Source organism: Myotis yumanensis, unplaced genomic scaffold (assembly GCF_028538775.1).
Source record: "Myotis yumanensis isolate MYYU_CA2020_CCGP unplaced genomic scaffold, mMyoYum1.0.hap1 SCAF_7, whole genome shotgun sequence".
Lineage (NCBI taxonomy): Eukaryota > Metazoa > Chordata > Mammalia > Chiroptera > Vespertilionidae > Myotis > Myotis yumanensis.
In genome coordinates, this window is record NW_027223758.1 from 34,627,043 (window position 1) to 34,643,728 (window position 16,686).

The following is a 16,686-nucleotide window of genomic DNA, read 5'->3' on the forward strand; positions in this document are numbered from 1 at the left end:
CTCTGTCTCGTTTAATCTTCACATTTGGATGGGAAAACGGAGGTAGAGAGAAACGAAGTGACCAGAAACCAAGAATAATTATAATCATCATCGTCGTTGTGTTATCATGTATCAAGGGACTACCAGGTGCTAACCCTGCCACACACATTATCCCACCTCATCCTCACAGCACACCTGGGAGGTAAGTCCGGTTGCTCGTCCCATTTCACAGGTAAGGAACCTGAGGGTCAGTGAGATGGCATGCCTCAGAGAGATTATACAGTCAACAACAGGTGGAGAGAGGATTCCAACCCACCCCAGAGCCAGGCTCTGACCAACATCCCTAGAGCCGCCTCGGCACCCTTTTGATTTGCATTTTGGCACCGGGATCCAGGCACAGGGGTGTTTACCCCATTTTACAGATGGAGCAACTGAGGCCTGGGGCCAACACTAGGTCTAAGGTCACCACATGACACAGCTCCCTGGGCTGTGTTCCCGGGGTGGGAAAACAGATTTCAGCACAGCCCTCGGGTCTCTTCCTCACGCCTGGAGGAAGAGGGGCCTCAGGTATTTGTGGAAGTGGAGGCCCGGCAGCCAGGGAACAGGGATTGGTGACTGTTCCAAGGCCACCCAGCAAGACTCTACTGGCCCGGGCTCTCCAGGTCCCGGCCCTGGCGAGGGACATGAGCTGCCGCCTCCTCCCTGCTCTGTGCTCTGATGGGAGACCCATGGTCAGTGTGAGGAAGGCTAGCGCCCCCACCTATCTCACCCTTTGCCCTGGCCACGTTCGCCTGAAGAACAGGCCCACCTGGTCCTTGCTGAGCTTCAGGTGGATGAGCAGAGGGCACAGCCACAGGGCGCCCCTGAGCTCGCTGCCAGTGCACCTGTTGCCAAGTGGCTGAGTTTCCTGTGGCCGGTTCCAGGTTGACACGGGCCAATGCGCCAGGCGTTACAACCAACGCAAACAGCAGAGACTGACAGAGAAACAGGATGTCCAAGCCCAAGGTCTGTTCTGCCCCGACAGCTGGCCTCAATGTGACCTTGGCCAAAGGGCCTTCCCTGGGGAACCAAATGCTCAGATCCTGTCCTTGTGAGGCCTGGGCAAGCCACCTACCCTCTCTGACCCTGTTTCCTCCACTGGGAAATGGGGCCCCAAACCTCCTCACAGGCTTGTCGTGAGGACTAATGGTGAAAGTGTACCTACAGCACCAAGCCCAGTGCTGGGGACACAGCAGCTGCCTAGCAGGTGCTGGGCACCAAGAGCAGACGAATGCGACTCGCTGCTGCCCCCAGGAGGCATGAGCTGGAACAGCCGTCCTCAATCTGTGAAGATACAGACTTCGGTTTTCTTCCCAGCGCTGCCCTTTCCTGTCTGCATGACCTTGAGCAAGTTGTCCTTCTCTTCTAAGCCTTATGCTCCTTGTTCAAAAAAGAGGGGCAGTGACACCCCTTGCAAGGTTGTGAGGGGATGAAACCAGATGTAGAAGGAAAAAAACCCCTGGTACACAGCAAGTGCCAAATAAATGGCAATTATCAATAGTTTGCTCTTACGGCCCCGAGCTTCTGCAGGACGGTCAGGCTGCACTGCAAGACAGCTGTACACGTGAGCCGCAGGGTTATGAGGGTCATGCCTGGGCTGAGCTGGGGTTCAGAGATTGGGGTGGGGGTCACGGCTCATAGAAACCAGGGTAGAAGGCACCTTTGAGTCATCTGGTACAGTCATTCCCGTTGCTGGTCAGCAATCCCAAGAAACTGGACACAGGCCACTCTTGGGTTCCCGGAACACCTGACCCAAATAACCTAGGGATGGGGCTCAAGCTCCTGTGTTTTAAACAAGCTTCCTAGGTCATGATGTGTAATTTTTTTAGGGTTACCACCAGTAAAAAATTCCAACAAAACTACAAGATATGCAATAAAAGAGGAAAGGAAGTGGGGTTCGAGGTCACTGTATGGCCTTGGATGATTCCTTCGCCTTCTCCAGGCCACAGGCTCCCCAGACTTCCCAGCAAGGAGGTTACACCGGAGAGCTCTCAGCGCTCCTCTGGCTTTGCTGTCTGTGATCTTTCACGTGTCGTGTGTGGCTCTCCGGCAGCCACCAGGAGGGAGGAGGCCCAGTGAATGTTCAAATGCATGAGTAAGGACTGTTGTGGGTTTCAGCAGCAGGAATTCAATTCATAAGGGCCTGAGCAAAAAAGGAAAAAGGGGGCGCGGGGAGAAATGCATTTGAACTGAAAAGTCTGGGGTATATACGACTTCAGGCACAGCTAGATCCGGGCACGCAAATGATATATTTTCTCATTCCCTTAGAATTGGCTTTGTTCTCTTGTGGGCTTTAGATAACTGTGTCTAAAGTCTCTAAGAGGAAAAAGAAAAACAAAGCAGAACCAGCAATCTGGAGAGACCCAAATCCACCTTTGCTGGTAGTGAGCTCTTTCATTCAGAAGAGTGGCAACTTGGTCTCCATGATTCTGTACAAAGTTCTGCTCCTTTAAGCAGCAGATGCATCTTCATCTGAGTCTAGCTTGCACTGTCATGCACATGTGCACGTATGCACATGTGTGCTGTATGTGTGTGGACATGCACACATACATATGTGTAGGTATATACACGCTTATTTAAGAGTTGTACACACACTAGTGGGAGTAGGATCTGGAGGACTGTGGGAAGATGGGGGCATGGTTTCTCCCCACTTTGGGAGATGTAGCCTAGTGTAGGTCAGACTTGGGGGCCCCCAAATGCTTTAGCAGACAGGGCCCTCAAGGGTGTGGCAAAGTCCTGTCCTCATGTGTGCTGGGGCCGTGAAGCTGCAAAGGGGTGGGGACCCTGAGACTATGGCTCCTTAGCAGGACCTGTGAGCTGCATATGAGAGTTCAGGCTCCTCCGCTCACCCTCCTGCCTTTGTGTCATCCACTAGCCCAGTGGTTCTCAACCCGTGGGTCGCGACCCCTTTGGGGGGAACGACCCTTACACAGGGGTCGCCTAAGACCATCGGAAAACACATATAATTGCATATTGTGTTTGTGATTAATCACTAGGCTTTAATTATGTTCAATTTGTAACAATGAAATTGGGGGTCACCACAACATGAGGACCTGTGTTAAAGGGTCGCGGCATTAGGAAGGTTGAGAACCACTGCCCTAGCCCCACACCTAGGAGATAAGTTACTGTCACCTCAGAGCTTGGCTATGCAAGGTGGCCAATGTCATGGGGAAAGCTGGCTGTGGTCCACGTGTGGTTCATGCTGAGAAACAGCACCTAGCGCGAGTCTCTGCAGCCCCGCCACGGCCAGCCAGGCGTAGTTGTGGTCTAGGGAGGTGGGGAGGGTGAGAGAAGGAAAGAGATAGGAAACCCGAGGGAAAGATATCCATGTGGGGCAGCTAGACTCAGGTAGAAGAAACTAAAAAATGCAACAATGGTCTTTCAACAATAGACCAAGGAAATTTAGGGTCACGGTTTACAGTCAGGCCACGTCCCACAAGAGCCAGTAGTCACCTCGTCCACTTTCTGAGCATCTCAGGTGATGGGGATCTTGCCACCTTCCCAGGTAGGGCCTGGTCTTATCGGATGCCCCAGAGAAAGGTTTAGAGCATTCTAGAGACAAGTCAGAGCCTTTGAAACCCACATTTGAGGAAAGCCTCAGAGCACAGGGTGGTAACAATTTGCTGAGGGCAATGAACACGTTTTTTAACAAAATCACATTGTGGCCTGGTTGGTGTGGCTCAGTTGGTTGAGTGTCTTCCCATGGAACAAGAGGTCGCAGGTTTGATTCCCGGTCAGGGCACATGCCCGGGTAGTAGGCAGCTTGCAGGAGGCAGCCCATGGACATTTCTCTCTCACGGATGCTTCTATCTCCCTCTCCCTTCATCTCGCTCAAAAATCAATAAAAACATATTTGAAAAAATGAAATTGTGGTGATGTTCTGTGAAAGAAGCAATCAAGGAGCTGAGGTGGTGATAATGGAGAGGCGCCACCTCATGTGGGCAGTGAGAGGGGTTCTGAAGAGGTGACATCAAGAGCTGGGAGCAGCTGGAGAGGAGAGTCATGGGCAGAGAGAATGGCTTATGCAAAGCCCAAAGCAGGAAAGAGGTCAGAACCTTCTGGAATAGAAGGAAGAGAGGTAGGGGCCAGCAGGGACAGGTAGGAGATGAGTTTGGAGAGACAGTGACCAGATGACACAGGCTCCTGTAGGGCACGGTAGGACTTTGGCTTTAAGCTGAGTGACACACCTGCTGCTGCATTGAGAGTAGAGTGGATGAAGCAAGTGCTCCAGGGGTGAGGCTGGTGTGTGTGTCTCCTGACACTGGCTGTGCGACCTCAGGCACGGTGCTTAACCTTTCTGGGCTGCACTGTTGCCCACATATGGGGGTAAAGGGAGGCAGATTTTGTTCACTCTCAGGAGAAACTCTAAGTAGATGGAACAGGCAATCTTAAGAGGTAGTGAGCTCCCCATCATTGCAAACATTTGAACCGAGGCTGGCTCCGCCATGAAAGCACTTGGGCACCAGAGGATTGGGTAGAGTGGCCTTTCTGGTTACTGACCCTGAACTTCTGTGGACCACAATCCTGGTCTCATTTTTGTCCTTGTCTTGCTGGGTGACCTCAGGCTGGTTACTTCCCCTCTCTGAGCCTCAGTTTCCAAATGATGACAGAAATAGGCTGATGATCACTATAGATTCCCCACCAGCAAATTCTCTAATTTGTCTATTCTCAGTCTTCACCTTACCCCCCACTCACAAAGGCCATCGTCTTGGCAGCTGGAGACTCCATGAGAGCCTGGTCTTAGTCTTGGCAGAAAGTCCTCCCAAAGCCACACATTTCAATCCCAGCGTCCTGGCTGGACTTTGGGTTGGAAGTCTCTCTGCTCATCCTGGACAGGGGTTGTTATTTTCTTTGGCGTCTCCTCAGATGGCCCCGGAAACAGGACTTGCTTCCATGCGCAGCCTCCCATTCTGTGGCTACCAATATAAGGGCCACCACCACCCAGAAGAATCCCAGGAGACCGTGCAGGAGAACAAGGATTCACGATCATCCTCCTCCAAACCTGTGAGTGGTGGGCTTGCCTCTGACCACTCCCCACAGGGTGGTCTTCAGAAGGCTTTGGGGGCTAGAGACAGAGGACTAGGACAGCTTGGATTCACTAATATGTTGAATATAGCAAATTAAGAGATAGATAATTATATTCAGAGAAGTGTCAAACTGATGGGCAATGCAGGGTCATGATATAGCGCCCGTTTATTTGTTCATACTTTTATTCAGCAAAGAGTTATTCGTTGAACTGTCCTGACTACAGGGATTTTATGGGGGCTGAGGATTTGACAGGGAAATGTCACCATTCCTCGTCTAAAGAGTTCACAGGCTGGTGATAGAGGCAGACAGGTCATCAGGTAATTGGCACCCAGGACTCTGATCAGAGAACGAATGCAGAAGAAACGGTGGGGTAAAGCTCCCTAACCTAGACTCTGGGGAGGGGCCTACAGTAGGCTCCCTAGAGGACACGATGTCTTACTGAAGCCAGAGAGACAATAGGTTGAAAATGCAAAGAAGAGGACAGATGTTCCAGGCAAAGAAGCCAGCATATGGCAGAAACCCTTTTGTAAAGATCATGAATTTGTAGTCAAGTGTGACTTCTCAAATTGCAGCTTGTCCACTCACTGGCTGTGTGTTTCTGGGCAAGTTGCTCTAGCTTTCTGAGCTGGGCTGCCCATCTGTAAAACAGGAGATAGCCACCTCTATCTTAAAGGAATGTTAAGTGAAAGAGGGGGGCTGCTCATTGAAAACTCCTTTTCCCTCTGGGTAATTCTCACTCCTGTTTCTCCTATGAGTGTCCAGGTGTCAGCACAAGATGTTTCAGCTTTGGAAACTTGTTCTCTTGTGTGGCCTGATCTCTGGGACCTCAGCGGGTATTATTCACTCACTTGGCGAAGGCGTGAGTGACATTGTAGACCGTCTGAGACCTGTTTTTGATAAAGGACGTTCGGACCTTGAAGGTGAGTCAATAAGGGTGATAATAGGTGGCACCCAGAACCTGTTTCCTAAACATTATGCTGCATTTCCAGGGGCGGCCACCAGGGGCTGCCCTTTAGGGATGGTTTACTAGGAAAGGTGGTTAGTCACTTCCTGGCTCATTTGCTTACTATTTATTTATTTATTTATTTATTTAAATTTTTATTGATTTCAGAGAGGAAGGGAGCAGGAGAGAGAGATAGAAACATCAATGATGAGAAAGAATCATCGATTGGCTGCCTCCTGATCGCATCCTACTGGGAATCGAGCCCACAACCCAGGCATGTGTCCCAACCTGGAATGGAACCGTGACCTCCTGGTTCATAGGTCTATACTCAACCACTGAACCACGCTGGCCAGGCCACTTATTATTTTTCTATAAACATGCAATGCTTAAATGAATATCCTTGTACATATTATATCATGTTTCTAGTCTATACATAGCATAAGTTCCTAAAAGCGAGATTTCAAAAGTTCAAAGGATATTTCACTCTATTCCCTTGATGGCACTGGTATGGACAACTTAAATGTTTTGCCAGACTCATAAGATGAAAGACTCTAACGCCTTTCACTTTAAAGTTCTCTAATTATAAAAGAATCCACTCATTTTTTTTCATATTTTAATCTTTTTATATATTTTAACTTAAGTATTTTGTTCATATCCTTAGCATATTACTCTGTTGGGTTGTTTACTTTTCTTATTGATTTGTATTAACTTCACCTACCATAGGTAGCTATATGCCTATTTTTATAGTTAATTGAATCTCCTTTTAATTCTGATTACTCAAAAGAACTTGGCTTTCTTTTTATTTTCTGGAAAATTAACAGCACATTGACAAACATGTTTATAGGAGTTAGTCACTTCTGTAAATGACTGCCTTTTTCAAATATTGTCAGGCAATTTTCAAAGATATGGAAGGGACTCCCATCTTTAATTTCACTGCTGAGAAAACTAAGCTCAGAAACAGAAGTGTCTGAGTTAAGGTCACCTAAGACCAGACATAGTTTTATTTATTTATTTTATTGATTGATTGGGGTTATACAGGTTTCAGGTGCACAATTCCACAACACATCATCTGTACACTGTACTGTGTGTTCACCACCCCAAGTTCAGTCTCCTTAGCTCCACAGTTTTATTTATGTTGGCATTTTTTATTTGCATCATTATAACCAGGTAGATACTGTCCATTGCATAGCCAAGTTGAAGCACTATGATTACATACCTTCTCCAGTACATTCTTTTGTTTTTCCTTGAGTTAGTAATTGCCTTGCTGTTTTTCACTTGAAATATTTTGCACACATATCCTTAACTCTTCTCATATACTGCATTCTACATCTGCCATGTCATTTATTCTATTAATCCCTCTTTTCACTAGGGACCTCCTATTAAGACACTTTGTCATCCTGCTCCTGTGTGAATTATTGCTCTCTGGGCCTGCTGCAAAGCTCTCATCCTGGGATTCCAATTTGTCACTTTTATGGGTTGAAGTCATATTTTTTCCTTAATTCTAGATTTTCCATATCTTTGTTTATTGACCTACTTTTTCAAACTTATGTAGACATCTCATTTAGAGCAATAGACACCCCCCCCCCCCCCCCCCCCGCCCATCACTACTAGAAGCAGGTGTATAATCATTATGAATTGCCTGGTCAATTGATTGGTTGGTTTGTTGATTAAAAATGAGTATATATTAGTATGAAGACAGCATGGAAGGAAGAGGGGCTCTGTAGCTGTATGTCTTCAGGCATGTTTCTTAAACTTTTCATTCTTATTTCCTCATCTGTAAAATCCAGATACTGTCGATATCTACCTCATTGAGTTGTTATGAAGATTAAAGGAAATAACACAGGCAGTCTTTTCTAGTACCTGGTGCATAGTAGCAGCTTCATAAGTGGTACATAACACTAAATAGCAATTGTTTTTGCCAGATATTCTTCAGAACCTGAAGGAGGACTTGAACCTGTTTCGGGATACCGATAGGTGGCAAGCCATCCAGGACACGTTCCACCAAGCTAAAGCTGTGTTGAATGATGCCCTTTCTAAAATATTTAAAGGGGGCCACGCTTTGGGGTGAGTTGGTGCTTCCTGGTGGAGATCTTTGCTCAAAAAAAAAAAGGGAGGGGAAAATACATGTCTTTTGGGGAGGGGTGTAAATTTCAGGTTAAAGGCAGAAAGGCAACAAAACTTGTTCTTCCCACAGAGCCCACGTGGTCTGAGGCCAGGCCCACCAGAGCCTGAGTAAATTAGAGGCAGGGCCACACGACCAATCTGAGCATCACATGAGTTTCAGCTTCCACATCCTGTAATTTCAGGGTCAGGGGGAAGGTTCTCTTCACTCTCACCTCCACCTGTTTGCTGGTGCCTGGATTCCCTTTTCCAGGGAATGAGACTCTCCTCTCTAAATACAGCTGAGAATAAACTTTCAAATCCCCTCAGGAGAGAGGAAACTGAAATCCACGCCCGCTGGCTCCACACATAGAATTTTGGAGTCAAATAGTTGTGAGTTCGAATTCTGGCTCAGGCGATTGCTCTTCCTTGGTATCTTGCGGGGGGGATCACAGCTGCTGGTCCTCAGTGTGCCACGCCATAGAATGGAGACAATCAACCTCTGAGGAGGGCTATGGGAAAGACCAAAATAGGCAAGGCTGATGAGGCCCAAATGCTCAGCAACATGCTGCAGAGAGAAGAGCTCAGCAAATGGCTGTCATGAGGAATGACAAGGGTGAATTCTGGTTGTTACACAGGTTGAAAATCAGTAATGTCCACATCTTGAATTTCAAAGCCGAACCAACTCCTGATGGCCAAGGCGTTCGCCTGAGGTTCCCCACATCTGCTGATGTCTCCTTGACCCTGTGAGTATGCATTAGAAGCTGGGAATTGGGGCGGGGGGGGGGGGGGGGGGCAGTGCAGCACAGCCAATGGTCCTCCAAGCTAGAACCAGGCACTTTTCCACACCACTTAGTGGCCTTGGGCCTCAGTCTCCCCATCTGTAAAAAGGGAGCTTTTCTAGCTCTAAAATCCTAACCTTTAAAAAGTTCTAATAAACTTTGGCCAGAACCAAGTCTCCCTTAAAAGAATTCTCCATTAAATATATTTCTGGAATTATAACATTTATCTAATAGTAAAATTTGCAAAAATAAATAGGTCAAACATTAACAAGTCTTTGGCAAAATTTTCTCTAGCATTATTTTGTCTCTCAAGATTCTCTTTAAATAGCAGTGACCATTACAGATAAATGCATATAATAGTGTATAGCTTATAATAAAGGGAATATGTGAAAAATAAAATTTTATTTTTTTAATTTATTTTTTATTGAACTTATTGGGGTTACATTGGCCAATAAAATTATATAGGTTTCAAGTATACAATTCTACAATACATCATCTGCACATTGCATGGCACGCTCACCATCCAAAGTCTAGTCTCCTTCCAACACCATTTATCCCCTCTTTACTCTCTTCTGCCTCCCCGAGGCCCCTTTCCCTCTGGAAATCACCATACTGTTATCTGTTTCCATGAGTTTTGGGTGTTGTTTTTTTTTTTTTGCTTAATCCCTTCACCTATTTTACCCAACCCTTAAGCCCCCTTCCCTCTGACAGCCAGTCTGTTCTATGAATCTGTTTCTATTTTGTTTATTTTTTTTTCATTACAATCCACAAATACATGAAAGCACATGGTAGAAGAATATAATTTTAAAGTATATTAATTACTTTAAAAGAAATAGATGTGGATAAATCTTTATAAATTGAGTACACTGTCAATTCATCATGCATTAGCTATGAGATCTTAGGATAGTTACTTAACCTCTCTATATCAATGCTTCCTCATTCTGAAATAGCAATAATAATAATAGTAGTTTCCCTTATGGTATTGCTGTAATAATTAGATGGATTAATCCAGTTAAAATACCCTCTAAAAGTGCCTAACATAATTTATGCTCAATAAATGTTACCTATTATTATTATTATTATTTTAATTATTAGTGTGCTGCTATATAAAATTTTCATAGGAACCAAACCTTGGAGATCAGGAGAAGAAGCCCTAATGCAAATATGTTATATCCCATAAAGAATGTGGACAATGATGACATTCTCCATAGATATCCTGAATAGTGTCCGCACAGGTGGAGGAACCGAGTGGGCGATGTGAAAGGTCTTCTAGACTCTTCTCACTGTGAATCTTATTGTCTGCAGGCCTCTCGTTGGGAAGGCAGTCCACCTGAACGTTACCTTGGACCTCCTGGCTACTGTCGAAGTTGAAACTGATCCCAAGAGTGGTGACTCCAGAGTGGTCTTGACAGATTGCGCCAGCGACCCAGACAGCATCTCATTCACCTTGTTGGGCGAGTAAGTCCCATCCATCTCAAGTGAGGTGGGCTCTCAGAGGAGCGAAGGACCCTAATTTCAGCCCTCTTCCTGCCCCTGGGAGATGGCACAATGTGGTGAAAAAGGGTTTAGGCTCTGCAGTCAGACAGGCCTTGGTTCAAATACCAGCTTTGTCACTAACTTGTAACTTTGCCATCGACTTAACCTCTCTGAGCCCCGGTTTTCATATATGTAAACTGAAGATGACAGTAATGCCTACGTATAGGCTGCTGAGCTGACGAAATGATAAAATACAAGTAGTTAGCATAAAGCCTGGCACACACTAAGCTCTCAGTAAGAATAGCGTCCAAGCTGGTTTTGTGTCCCCTTGTTCTCCCCACGGTGACTGAGGCAGGAGTGTTGACCTCTCCAACTAGAATCATGAATTTGCTTACTTCACCTTTCAGCTCTAGCAGAGTTTTGGTTCTTGCTTTTTGAAGCTCGGTAGTTAGGGGCATGCATATTTAGGATTGCTATGTCTTCTTGAAGAATTACCCCTTCATTGTTATCTCAATCATCGTCATCAGCATCAGCATCAGTTGTATTTACCTTCTTGCCTCTAGTTGGGAGGAGGAAGAGGAGGAAATGTCCACCATGGGCTCTAATTTCAGATTGTCTCCAAATTGTTCTCCACCTTCTGGAAAATTCCTGAAATGAGATCTTGAGAATTTAATCCTATCCATTTAAATCACTGATCCCTGTTAATCCACAAAATCTACATCTTAAACTGTGTGATTGAAAGAGCAGGTTTGGTCCCTGGAAGAGGGTTAAGGGAGAATGGGTGACCCTGGCCGTGGCTGGGACAGGAGAAATGCTCTGGAAGTTGAGGACTGGAGCAGGTTGGCTTTGGCAGGGAAGAGGGTCAATCCACCCTACCTCCACCTGGGGATCTGAGCACAGGTTGCCTAAAGACCCCCTAAAGCCAAACAAAGGCTCCAAGGGCCTATGTTTGTTGGAAAAGCTGGGATGCAATTCAGAGCTCTGAGCCCTGCTGGACACTGCTTTGCCTGTAGCCCCAGGGAATTCCTCCTACCTCTGGGTCTCAGTGTCCACATCTATAGAATGGCTTCCCACTCTGCTGCTCCAAATCCTCTCAGGGCTTTTCTTTCTGCTTTGGATGGAATCCCAAACCCTCCCCATGACCATGTGGGCTCTGCCTGACCTGTCCCATCCTCATCTCACTTCACTCTCTCCTTGTTCTCTCCTGGCAAACACACTGGACTTTGCTCTGTCCCTCTTTCCCACCTCCAGACCTGTGCAGGGCTGTCCTCGCTACCTCCTCCCCTTCCCCGCCCCCACCCCTCGCCTCCCAATCTCACCTCAATGGACTCTCATCCTTCAGCGTCTAAAACAGGTTTCCTCCTCTCAAAAGTGCCTACTCCCACCCTTCAGAGTACTTATCACAAGTTGTCATCATACATTTAATTGTATGTTTACTTCATTCATTCTTTCAGCTTAATAGTGTCTTGAGCACCTACTATGTGCCAGACAGGCAGTGTTCTGAGCTCTGGAGAACTTACTGATGAGAACAGACAAGGACCCTGCTGTTGTGCTTTTTGTCCGGATGGAAAGGCAGATAGGCGAGCATTCAGCCCCTTAATAAAGAGCTCTCAAGGAAGATGTCAGATGGCATAAGCCCTGGGCAGAGCAGCACACTTATCAGGGAACCATAATACAAAGCCCTTCCTTAGGGGAGTAGTCAGAGGGGGCTGCCCTGAGGAGGTGGGAAGGTGTGAAGGAGCCAGCCTTAGCAAGACTTGTTTAATGTTTGGGTACCAGCTTAAGAGCTGTTTGTGCTTTGTTCATCCTATGTCCCAGTCTAGCTTGGTCCTTGTACATCGTTGCTGTGCTATAATATTTGTTGAATGAAGGGGGTTGTGATGAGATTCTCATGAGGCATTGGGGGGAGTCGCTGGTCAGACATCCTATATAAAAAGGGGGTAATATGCAAATAGACCGAATGGCAGAACAACCAAACAACCAATCAAAGCATAATATGCTAATGATATGCTAAGGCTGTTCAACCATTCGCTATGATGTGCACTGACCACCAGGGTGCAGATGCTCCAACCTGTAGGTTAGCTTGCTGCTGGGGTCTGGCCGATCAGGATTGAGTGAGACTGGCCAGACACGCTCTGGAGCCTTCCCTCGGTCCCTCCCTGGCCCTAATTGTGCACTGATGGGGTCCCTCGGCCTGGCCTGTGCCCTCTTGCAATCCGGGACCCCTCGTGGGATGTCGGAGAGCCGGTTTCAGCCAGATCCTGCAGGCCACTCCCCTTGGGAAGACGCCAGACATAGGGCTCATGGTTGGCAAGCGCTGCTGCGGCAGCACGAGCCTCTCCCAATAGGGACTGATTGGGTGCGAGCCTGCAGCAGGCACAGTGGGGCGAGGATGAGCAGGAGTGGCAGTAGGAGCTGCAGGCAGCGTTGGACTGTGGGTTTCAGCCCAATCCCTGCAGGCCACCCAGAGGGACCCCACCGTGCACAAATTCGTGTACCGGGCCTCTAGTGGGATTATAAGTGAGGATTCCCCTGGATAGAGGGAGGCTCTGTCTGTGCTTAGAAAGGCACCTTAGTGTCCCTGGGGTTTGTTTCCCTGCCTTCAAGGTGCTCTGCCATCTCCCACCCTCTCCCCGCTGCCTAAGGCTTGGCAGCTCTGCCCACTCAAGCATGATTTATTACTTCTCTCTCTTTTCCAGACAGAGCACACTGATCAACAAGCTCTCAGGCACCATAAGCAGCTTCCTGAGCGACACTGTGTCCTTCCTGGTGCAGAACCAGGTGAGTCCTCCACTCCTGGAGCCCAGAGCCAGGCCTGGTGGGGGGCAGTGCACATTTACAGGCCTGGCTGTGCTCTCTGGGCCCCGCTCCTTCTAAGGTGCAAGCTTCTCACTGGGCTGTCAGCTGGAACCGGCTCCTCTTTACTCGGCTTGGGAGGTGTGGGAGGGGAGCAGAGGCCTGACATCAGCTGAAATCACTGGGTCCCAAACTTGAGCTATTTGTCATATCCATGTTAGAATATTGTGTTTGTAGCTAATGTGTTCCTTTAATCGACACAACTCCACTTATTTAAATTTATTTAAATACACTTATTTTTAAAAGAAAACTTCATATCCCTGCCATTCATAGAAATTAATATCACTTATAATATAATTAATTAAAAAAATAAACACAGACCTATAATAAAATAGGTATTTCATTTGCACATCATTCAAAACCATATGTACCATGTGCAGGATTCCTGTGCATCATGCAAAACTGTATGTAGCACGTGCCCAAAGTTCCAGGGACTCTGAATTAGTCATTCCAGAAAGGGCCTAGGAATCTTGGTCGACGAAGGGCAAATCCCAGGGCTGGAACCGCGCCACTCACTGTGCGGTCCTCCAGCTGCAGCACAGGCCTCGCCACAAGTGCAGACTCTCAGGCCCCACCCCAGGCCTGCAGAACTGGAATTTTCATTTATACAGATCCCCAGGGAACTGCACACAAAATCAGGAGAAACACTGCTGTAGGGTTCCAAGGGCCCCATTTCCCTCTAAAATTCCAGGGTTCCAAACTTCAAGGTTTCTAAGAATGTAGGAGTCTGGGGTGTGAACACTCTAGATTCTTAAGGCTCTGGGATTGAAGGTGGTAGTTGGTGGGATCTAGCATCCGATGGTGCTCTGATGTTGGACTTCTCGCTTTCCAGTGTCCTAGAATCCTAAGGTTCTAAGATCCCATCTGACGAGCCTCTCCGTGGGTGGCCGGCAGTTTATGCCCCGCTGATAATGAATCCATCTTTTTTTCTCCTTCCCCACCTCTTCTCCCTCCCTCTCTCCCCCTCAGATGTGCCCACTGCTGCGTATCTTCATCAGCACCCTGAGTCCGCAGTTTGTTGAGAACATCATCAGTAAGTCACACCCCTGGGAAGCAGAGGTGTTCCCTGTGCAGCCTTCCCAGGGCAGGCATGCAGCTCTGAGACCGCCCCACAGGCAGGTCTGGTCAGGGGCCCCTGGAGAAGCAGAAGGACCCACTTCTAAGTCAGCTGGGAGAGTGTGGCTGGAGGAATCCTTGCAGAATGGAAGGGGTTCTGTGGGCCTCTGGGGTCTCTCTACTATCATCCCTTGGAAAACCCACAGATGCTGCCTGGCAGAATGATGTGAGGAAGAGCATGGGCCAGATCTGAGTTCAAATCCTGGCTCTGCTACTTAGCAACTGTGGGGCCTTGGTCAAGCGGCTCTGCCTCTCTCACCCTCTGTTTCTCCTGGGAAAACACGATTGCATCCATTGTAGGGTGGGTGCGTGGATTAAAAGAAAAAGCACGAAGAGCCTGATGTTCAGCAGACACTGCTGATCAACACGTTCCCTTCTCTTTCTCTTCTTATGAGGAGCTGGGCTTTCTCCTCCAGCCACTGGGGGCTTTCTTTAGCTTTTGGATCTCCAGGCATGTCTGGGATTGCTGGGGATACTGGAGCAGTAGAAATGGATCAAGTGAATGTGTCAGGGTCCTGGAGGTGACCTTGCCATGAAATAGCCACAGGTCCGGTTCTTTGGGCAATCCCTCTGTGCTCTGCATGCACCATCTCATTGGATCCTCACAACAGCCCCGTGGGAGTGGTACCATCATTATACCCATTTTACAGATGAACAAACTGAGGCTCAGAGAGGTGGAGTGGCATGCCTGAGGTCTCATCGCTGTCAGGCTGACCCACTGAAGAGTGATGGTCATTGGGATCTGTTTTCTATTTGGTGGAGAATGAAGCTTCCTATTGATTTTGTTCCTCCAGAAAACGGTCAGCAGGGAGCCGACGTGCCAGTCAATGCCTGAAGAGGGCAGATGAGGAGGACTGCTGTGATGCCCCCAGCTGGTGAGGGGTCAGGCTCTGTGGCCCATGCTAAGGGAGGATGAGGCTCCTCCTTAGGGGACAATGGTGAAGCCAAAGCAAGGATTGGGTTCCCTTGTTTCTCTTGCAGCAGACTGAGTCCTAATCTTGCTGATCTTGGTCTTAGACTGAGCCTTGACCCTAGTCCCAAGCTGAGCCATGATCCTGGTCATACTCTAAATCCCAGTCCTTACTCACATACCTCGACTGTGCCTGGATCCTAGTCACAGGCTGAGCTTTGGCCCCAGTTATTAAGCCCTAAAATTAGTCACAGATTGAGCCCTGACCCTGACCTCAGACTGATCCATGATCTTGATTATTTACAAAGCCCTGAACCCTGAATCTAGTCCTGGGCTCTGGTCAGTCTCTTTACATCTGTTACTGTTCCTAAGGTGAGAGGAGGGCAGAGTGAGGGGATAAGGAGGCCAGAGAAAGACCCCAAACCACAGGTGCCAGTCCCCTCTCCAAGGCCTTAGGCCCTGCAAGGTATTGTGAGAAAGAGCCTGGGCAGTAGTGTGTGGTGAAGAGCAGGTGCCACAAGGGTCCTTTTGCTGTCAGTGGCCTAACTAACTCCTTGTGGTCTCATTCCAGATTAATTTCCAGTTGCTTGACCATGTTTCCTTGCAGTATCTCCCCCTGGGAAGATGCTGCCACCATCCAACTGGACTGAAAGCCTGAGACCAGAAGAAACCCTCTCAGCCACTCCTTGCCTTCACAGTTGAGACAGCAGTCTATGCCCATCACCCGCTCCCCTCCCCCAGCAATAAAGGCCACTTCTGCATCCTCCCGTGTGACACGTTGCATTCCTTCCAGTTGGGATTTGGGGAGGGAGGTGCAAGTAGGGTAGTAGAGACCTGGGTCAAGAACTGGAAGGGCCCTAACTGGTTTGGCTCAGTGGTTAGAGTGTCGGCCTGGGGACTGAAGGGTCCCAGGTTTGCTTCTGGTCAAGGGCACATGCCTGGGTGGTGGGCTCAATCTCCGGTGGGGGGCGTGCAGGGGATAGCCGATCAGTGATTCTCTCTCATCATTGATGTTTCAGTCTCTTTCACTATCTCCCCCTTCCTCTCTGAAATCAATAAAAATATATTTGTAAAACCAGCTTCTGGTTTTACAAATAGGGATACGGAGGCACAGAGAGCAAGAAACTGACCTAAAGTCACACAGCCAGTCTGTGGCAGTGGTAGAACGCTTGCTTCATCTATTCACATTCAGCGGGTATATATTGAGCACTTACTCTGGACTAGGAAGGCAGTGGAAATAGGACAGTCACATTCTGGGCACTAACCCACCTGGTGCTTTTCTTCATTCCTGGTCAGAGACCCTGAGAGGACTTGTGGAGAATCAGGGGATACCTGGTCTGACTGGACTCAGGAGCTCAGAGGCCTGGGCCACGTGCCGGCCTGCCCACCCATGTCTTTGGAAGGGCGAGGGCTCCACTGGAGCTGAGATCTCTTCGAGCAGTGCCTGAGAGCGCCCA

General features: G+C 48.1%; 1 protein-coding gene across 1 annotated transcript; it reads left to right on the forward strand.

The window, feature by feature from the left end:
- The first annotated feature begins 4,990 nt into the window (after positions 1-4,990).
- BPIFA2 (BPI fold containing family A member 2) lies at positions 4,991-15,914 on the forward strand. Its single transcript, XM_070421497.1, has 9 exons — positions 4,991-5,022; positions 5,809-5,966; positions 7,912-8,053; positions 8,728-8,835; positions 10,177-10,329; positions 13,047-13,128; positions 14,173-14,236; positions 15,114-15,194; positions 15,801-15,914. The coding sequence occupies exons 2-8, from the start codon at positions 5,822-5,824 to the stop codon at positions 15,152-15,154; spliced, it is 735 nt and encodes a 244-aa protein (XP_070277598.1). The 5' UTR covers positions 4,991-5,022; positions 5,809-5,821; the 3' UTR covers positions 15,155-15,194; positions 15,801-15,914.
- Positions 15,915-16,686: the final 772 nt, after the last annotated feature.

Bases quoted from the DNA above. Each gene is read 5' to 3' on its own strand.
- BPIFA2 (XM_070421497.1), top strand. From the start codon at position 5,822: ATGTTTCAGCTTTGGAAACTTGTTCTCTTGTGTGGCCTGATCTCTGGG. The intron at 8,836-10,176 runs GTGAGTATGCAT...TATTGTCTGCAG, and splicing joins GCTGATGTCTCCTTGACCCT to GCCTCTCGTTGGGAAGGCAG. The intron at 13,129-14,172 runs GTGAGTCCTCCA...TCTCCCCCTCAG, and splicing joins CCTTCCTGGTGCAGAACCAG to ATGTGCCCACTGCTGCGTAT.